Raw genomic sequence first — 8,060 nt, 5'->3', positions numbered from 1 at the left:
CCTGCTGAAGACAGAAATACTGCTGTTGGACATCAGCCTTTCCATGCTTAGTAAAATGAATGCTCACAAGGTCACACATCAATATATGTCCAGTGGAATAACAAAATCTACTGATAGCCATTCATGTGTGTATGTGTGTGTGTGTATATATATACATATATATACATGTATCTAAAACCACTGCACTGTACAGGCAGAAAGCAGTCTGTTCACTTAAAGCATTCTCAGTTTCATAATGGAATTGCAGTCTAAACTTTGAGCACTTACAAATCCTGGTACAAGGTATGTATGACTTCTGTTTTCTGTCAGAAAAATATCAGTCTATGCATGTGGTGCTCTGAGAAGTTCAAGGGTGGTTGTAAGCACTTTCCATCCCATTCTGAGTACTGTTCTCAGCGTAACCTTTGCCAGAGTAACATTTAGACAAAAGATTTTAGTAATGAGTTAGGGCTTTTTGTTAGTTAAACAAACTCTCCAAGTATGTAGAAAAAAGAGCTTACCTGCACTCTTATCCTTTACACTTTTTCATCCTTTACCCAGTTCAGTGCACTGGGACCCATGTAGCCAGGGTTGACTTCTGAAGAAGTGTTGCTTCCCTCTTCATCATGAACTGTTGCTGCACTTCTCACCTAGGCTCGGTTATCTCAGGAGCTGTTGAGGTGGCTGGTCAGAGTTTGTGGGTTTTATTGGTTTTTATCCCTTCCATATCTTCCGTAGAAGTGGCTAGACAGTGTCTATGTACAACAGTCCATAACAGGGTGGCTTATCTCCTCTGCTCTGTGGAGGACAATACTTTGTGGGACCTTGAAGACTGCTGCAAGCCTGAACTGAATTTGTGCACTCACTGTAATAAAGCATCTCCTACACATTGGGACGGGAAGTGAATATGGGTAAGGATGTTTAATGGGTTCATAAGTTCCTGAGTTCACTGAGCTTGAGGACATGGCAGCTCTGTCAATGATGCTTAGCTGCACTGGTGTGGCTGCTGGGACACAAGACACAAAACTCAAGAACTAATATCACAGTTTCTGAAATGCACTTCCTCACATGTATGTGAAATTGCATCCATCCATGAAGCTAAAGTCTTACCTGTTAGAGTTTTATGTGTCAGTTTCATTCTTCAAGCTGAACAGAGGGCTCAAATATAGTTTTGACCAAATGTTATCACCTCAGGCCACAACAGTACAGAAATTTATATGACAGCCTGGGTAAGATCTCATTAATACTTGGATGTAATATATTGTAAGAAAAGCAGAGAACAGAAGAAAATTTTTGGCTCATTATGATATGTATTTTCCTGTAAATCAGAGTGGGTCCAGTACACCTGAGGGAAATATTTATTTCTGAAAAACTGGAAAAAAAATTGAATAGATTTACAGAAGTTTTCAAGTGCTCAGTGATGTGCTGCTAAATTAAACTTTTCTCTGTTAAAAAAATGTCCATAATATTACTTCCTGGACTTTGTCTGGATTGTTTTTTAATAGGGGGTAGCTGTGGTCTGCTTGAGTTTAACCTATGAGAAAAATCCTGACATCTGTGAAAGCTGTTATAAGCTAGCAGTATCCTCCTTCATTCCTGGAAGCTCAGTGGTGTGGGCTTCATTCAAGACTCACTGAAGCAACAGTGTCTGTTTTCACTTCCTATTTTTGGTGAAATTTCTGTGTGTAAGGAGGAACTATATAATAAACATTTCTTCTATAGCAAAGAAATATACAGTTGATATGGTAAATGTTTAACTTCCTTGTACCCTTTGCATTTCTTTTGTGCTGCAAAGAAATGCTTGTTCTGAATGTTTGTTTGCATTTTCTGTATTTTCTTACTGTTTTCAGTTGAAGACGGCACAAACCGTATGTTGCTGTAATCTCCTTAAAATATGATTTTGCTCTAGACAATCTTAAATGCTTTTGCATATGTGTTCAAACTGCATTTATCTCCATCATCATATACATCAACACTGTCATGTCAGAAACAATGTTTGGGAAGTTAACTTGAACATTTTACCTGGACTCTATTTGTTTCCAGTCTGCTCTTCTCGCTTGTAGCATGTCCTGCCCTCCCTGCTGCCTTTTTTTGACGTTGAGGTCCTTTCCCAAAGAATATGTAGTTTACAAAGGCATATTCCAGCAAGGCCAGGAACACAAACACAAAGCATCCCATCAGGTAAATATCTATTGCCTTGACGTAGGGAATCTTTGGCAAGGTCTCCCTGAGGTGGGTGCTGATGGTGGTCATGGTCAGCACAGTTGTGATTCCTGTGAAAGTAAGAAAAAGACGTTGACTAACAAGACAGGGAAGGAGGTTTGAACGTGAAGGAAGTAATGACAGCATTGCCCAGCTGTCATGCACTTCTCATGCAGATGGCTTAGTTATGTGTTCAGATTCTTAACATCTGAGGAAATATGTTTTCCAGGACTGGAAAGATATCCTTCCAGGTCTGCTGATAGCACCTTCCTTGGCTTTCCATGTAATGGAGGGTGAATGAAATAGCCTTCAAAAGCCCAGGCTATCTTGGTACATCTTGCCTTAACTTTTACAATAACTCTGCTAGGAAATGTGGTGTTAGTTGACCTGGATACCAAACAGTTGATCACTGTTCTTTCTATGTGAGGAAATGCTTCTCAATTTATTTACAGCAGTAACCCTTCTGGACCCCATGGGGTGGCTTGCATTGCTCTGGGGAACTGGAATAAGTATCTAGCTTTTGACTGAAAACAGAAGACTGAAAAGTGCAAGGGGAGCTTTATGATAAAGTGATGGCCTTTGATGAAGGAAAGGTGATATACTTGCATGAAAACAGTTTTCCTGTTAAAGAGATGCTCCGAAGTAAAGCATTTCCATCTCATCATGTTATCCATCATTGCAAGATTCTTTGTTTTGTTTTTGTTTGCTTTAGTTGGGTGAAATTACTTTTTAGTCTGCTTTAATCACAAGCCATTAATGCATCTAGATAATAGCTCTAGGCACAGATGCCATGAGTTGAATTTACAGAGAGGTGGGACAAAATGGTTCTTTGGCATTTGAAAAGCCAGATGGTGGCAGAAGATCTTGGTTCTTACGGTAAGTTGTATGAAAGAACAGGGTATGGGAAATAAGCAATTATGTAGGTAAAACAGGCTTATTTGGTATAAGCTGGTATGTCTCCACTGATGTCAGTAGGATACTTTTGGCCTGATCCAAAGACCATTATGGCAACTGGAAGTCAGTCAGGATCTCAGCCTGTCTGCAGAGCATCAACTTCATGTAGGCAAGGTGACACCTGCCTGCCTTCCTGACCACAAAGACCCTACACTGCACATGTAAGATTGCAAGTAATGATGCTGCTGCAATCAGCTGTATGGATTTGGTGCTACTCTGTTCAAAGGCAACAAGTATCTATGTAGTTCAGTGATTTTAAAAAGAAGTTACCTAGAGCAACTCTGGCTGCAGAGGCATCATAATTGATCCAAAAAGATACCCACGACAGAATTGTGATCAGCGTGGAAGGCATATAGGTTTGCAAAATGAAGTATCCAATATTTCTTTTAAGCCGGAAGCTAAGTGATAATCGAGGATATGCTCCTGAAAGAAAGAAGTGATAAAATGACTATCATGTAACAAACATTAGACACTGATATTTCTGAGTTGGGGAAGAGGTTACCAGTTGTAAAGCCAGTGCTTACCAGTTGTAAATTCCACTCTCTTTGATACCATCTTGTAATCAACAATAGAAAATTGTGGGAGCTCGATGTTATTAACTCCCGTTACTGCTGACTTTCCTCCATTCCAGTAAAATTCAATATCATCAGTAGTGTATCCATCTGAAACAGAGGCACAATTTAATTATTGATTTTTCTTTTTGTTTTATTACTTGGTTAAAGTAGAAGGAGCTGCTACTAATCAGGAATTCATTCTTCTGTTGTGTGAAATTTCTGTTATACTGAAGCTACATAGCCTCCTCTATATGCAGGAGGAGTTTCTAAGTGTGGAGAGGGAGAAGACAGAAGAACAAGGACATTATTTAAGATTAAAGTTAAATTTTTAGTGAGCTCTAATACTACTACTTTTTGTTCAGGCTCAAATTGCTCAGTTTACCAACAGACTGATACAACATCAGTGAAACTTTTAAACTCTTTAGGAGGAGCTCTGACAGTAAAACCAGGTTCAGCTCCCAGCTTTGCTTTTGATTTCCTATGCAGGCTGTGACAAAACACAGAGTTTGGAGTCAGTGGAGGCAAAGATAATTCTAGAAGAATTCAGGTGCCTGTACTACCTGATGACATCTATCTGAGCTGTAGGTATCCCTTTAATATTTATGCAGCATTTTATATTTTAATTAGACCATGTCATCTTTGATCTTCTGTTATCACAGAAGTATTTCCTATCAACTTCAAAACTAGCACGTTTCTTCTCTTTCATTTTAATGGTGATGTTGATTATTTATCATTTAATTAAAAATTAATTTACCACTAGGAATGTTAACACTATTGTTACCATTTTCAAAAACATCCTGATTAAACCCAAATTCATCACTGATGACATTTTTGAACTAATATTTAAACTAGTTCGAATTTATTGCATTTTACTACTTTCTCCAGTTATCTACCAAAGGAGAGAACAACATCTCATCGTTTTTTAGACTTCTCCTTCAGGAGTTAGATTTAATCCGGTTTAAATCATAGAACACAGATCAAATAAAAACATGTGTTTGAACTCAAAGCTTTAGAAAACTTGACAGTAGTTTTGCCAACTGAACCAACCATAGCAGCAGAAGCCTCTACAGAGTTGGGAACTTACCCTTTCATATGCACCAGCAATGTAATTTCTAGCTAGGGAAATTAGACTTGAGATGTCTTTTCCTATGATAGGTCCTGGTAATACCCTCCTCTCTGGAAGACTGACCACATGCAGAAGGGGACCATAGTTTCCCTGTTGACAATCAGAGAAGCTCTCACAACTGGCTGCTGGGCTCAGGGGACTGCTTGGAAAGTCTGCAGTTATTGAACCGATATCTTTTGATGCAAACACACAGTGACGGGCTGAACAAGGTTAAATGTTCACATATCTTATTTGTGAACTGCTCAGTGCCATGGTTTGCTGACTATCTCAATTGATCCTGAAACTGTACTAACCTGTGCAATACGGATCGCTGCTGTTTGCTTAAAACTTCTGTGTTTCCCATTACTTAGGCTAATTGTTTTAAAATGAACCACCCCAGGGCTGTCTCACAGGGCTCTCTGTGTGGCTGGTTTTCATGTCTTCCAGGTAGAAGCCAAGAGTTCTCATTGCAAAAGGTCAAGGCTACTGCTTGGTAGTAGGACTTCAGTAGCTACTTTAAAGGCATTGCACATAAACCATGGGGCCAACATGAGCCATGTGTTGGGTGTAGTACAGAATGAGTGAAGAAAGGAATGAAGACTAAGTCTGTGTAAAAGACCAAGACTAAGATTGTTAGGGAAATGTTAATTTCATTTTTGTGCAAATCTGTATTATAAAAAAAAAATCTCTCTTGAATGTTTTCCTTTTTTAAAAGACAATGCAGCAAAATAGAAGAAATTGTAAGCTGTCATCTCACACTGAAATGGTGTTATCTGTAGACTTGGTCTTCAGGGGCCAGAATTAGAAAGAAGTAAGGTGTAGCACTACCCAGATTTTGCACAGGTACTTGCTGCAAAGTCACAGTTGAAGGTTTAGATATGAGAATCCTGGATTCTGCTTCAGGGTTTGGAAGAAAATGGTGAACTGTTTTTTCTGTTCTGTGCCATCATCAGCTGAGGCTTTTTTCATGCCCCTCCCCCCAGTTTTGCTCTGATTGTGCTGCTTCCTTATCCAGTGCACGCTGGGACCCTGGGCACAGAAAGGAACCATCTCCAGTCCTCAGCAAGTCCTGACTTTATTTACTGTCTCCATAAGCAGTCTCTGCCAGCCTCTCTACAGTTTCTCTGCCTTCTCGACAAAAGTTTGGGCACCTTGCTGAAAATAAATTCCCTTCCCTAAAGGTGAATTATTGTAGATTTTGTTGTTAAAACTGTAAAGGTACCAAATAAACACCTGGATGTCACAGGGCAGGTTTCAAAAAGAAAACAGGCACACCTTCCTACAAAAGGATTGCATCATGTTATTGGCACAGTGTCTGGTGATGCTGGACCTTCACAAAAACAGATTACAAGAATTTCGTAAGGTAAGCAAATGTGCTTTGCATTAGTCTTGGAAAGGTTTCTGTGACTTTGGCTACTAAAGGAAATGTAGAACTACAAGGTTATAAAGTCAATTAACCAAAAGCAAGAACCTTGCATGGAAGCTTGCAGCTGATGACAAGCTACCATTGCTGGCAGGTCATGTCTTTTATCCCATACACACTTAAAAAAGACTTCCAAACGCTACAAAATATGGATCTAGTGTGAATTACCACTGTTTCCAATATGCTGATTTGTTTCTCATATTTACTTCAGTTAAATCTGGGGCAAATTATGATAAAGGGATAGTGATGTCTTTCGATCAGGAGCACTCACATTTGTTATCTCTCTTTTTAGAAGAGTAATTGAGCAAGAACTTCTTCCTGTTGTTTTGCATAGAGAGAACCTCAGTCCAATCATGATTTCCTTGCCAGTCATTGTAATAACTCTGCTAGAGGCTAACAAGGTGTAAACTCTCTCCAGGCAGTCCATTCCCTGACATGATATGATTTTTGTTGTGTGATGCCCGTCATTATGTGCATCACACATTGTTCTAGGCGTGTGAAAGGCAGCGCTTTCATGGCTGATAATGACTTGCAGATGCAGGGCTTGGAGGCCCTCATGTTCCACAGGCGTTGACATTGCTTTTTGCTTTCCAAACTAGCAAACGCAAGAGGAACACAGTTGGCTGAAGTTTAAAGAATGGAATTGATCTCAGCTCTGAGGACAGATCACTCCTTTTTGAAGTGGATAGTGCCTTCAAGTGAGGAGCTGTAGTGATGAAAATTAAGAAACTTTCAGTGTGGAGCAGCTCTAGCTTCTGGCTAGCAGACATTGATAAATCCTCATTTCTGGCAGCATATGCCTTTAACATTTGCAATGTAAAAATAGCTATTTCAATGACAGAAAAAGTGGGTCTAGTCTGTGCTCTAATGCACTGATTTGTTCACTGAAGTTATCTGTACTGCCTAGGTATTTCCTCAGCAGCTTTTATTCTATGTGATCCTTTTCCCTCTGCGTATGTATCCATGTCACGGCTTTAAAGGGATGCCTCTGCTTTTGTGACAGTGAGAGCAATGTTTGTAACTGGATAGTGATGTCTGCATGCAAATTTCATAAAAATCAAATATTAGGAACCTGAAATATTTCAATTATGTTCATAATAGCTGTCAAAAGTGGTTGCAACTCTAACTGCAGAAGTCTAGAATTAGTTCCCTAAATATATAAGACTATGACATTCCTCAGCACAAGCAAGGCATGAACTTGTTGGAGTGGGTCCAGAGGAGACCCACAAAAATGATCCGAGGGCTGGAGCACCTCTCCTATGAGGACAGGCTGAGAGAGTTGGGGCTGTTGAGCCTGGAGAAGAGAAGGCTCCAGGGAGACCTTATTGCCACTGTTCAATTCTTAAAGAAAGCCTATAACAAAGATGGGAACAAACTTTTTAGCAGAGCCTGTAGCAACAGGACAAGATGTAATAGTTTTAAACTAAAAGAGGGTAGATTTAGACTAGACGTAAGGAAGAAATTTTTTACAACAAGGGTGGTGAAACACTGGAGCAGGTTGCCCAGAGAGGTGGTAGAAGCCCCATCGCTGGAAACATTCAAGGTCAGGTTGGATGGGGCTCTGAGCACCCTGATCTAGTGGAAGGTGTCCCTGCTCGCTGCATGATGACCTTTGAAGGTCCCTTCCAGCCCAAATTATTCTACGATTCTATGACATTAACAACATGCAATTGATTTAATAACACGAGTTAATCTAATTCAGTTATGCCCATTCCCTAAAAATCATAATCGGCTTCTCCTCGTGCGAGTCGCCTGTGGCCGAGCTCCAGCGTCTGTCCCTCTCAAGGCCTCTCAAAGCACACACCGGCGGGGCCGAGGGGCACGGGGGGGTGTCCGGCTCCCC

At 40.2% G+C, this 8,060-nt stretch overlaps 1 protein-coding gene across 1 annotated transcript in view; it reads right to left on the bottom strand.

Moving 5' to 3' along the window:
* LOC104526190 (gamma-aminobutyric acid receptor subunit beta-1) overlaps positions 1–3,797 on the bottom strand; it is a gene marked incomplete at its 5' end in the record, with an annotated part of 9,660 nt that extends 5,863 nt beyond the window's left edge. Inside the window, 3 exons of the mRNA XM_010169571.1 lie at positions 2,002–2,252; positions 3,406–3,558; positions 3,660–3,797. Of these exons, the coding sequence (XP_010167873.1) occupies positions 2,002–2,252; positions 3,406–3,558; positions 3,660–3,797 (542 nt within the window). The remainder of the gene's footprint in view (positions 1–2,001; positions 2,253–3,405; positions 3,559–3,659) is intronic.
* Positions 3,798–8,060: the final 4,263 nt, after the last annotated feature.

The sequence above is a fragment of the Antrostomus carolinensis genome, unplaced genomic scaffold (assembly GCF_000700745.2).
Source record: "Antrostomus carolinensis isolate BGI_N321 unplaced genomic scaffold, ASM70074v2 scaffold33306, whole genome shotgun sequence".
In the NCBI taxonomy this organism is placed as follows: Eukaryota; Metazoa; Chordata; class Aves; order Caprimulgiformes; family Caprimulgidae; genus Antrostomus; species Antrostomus carolinensis.
This window is presented reverse-complemented; position numbering and strand designations above follow the sequence as displayed.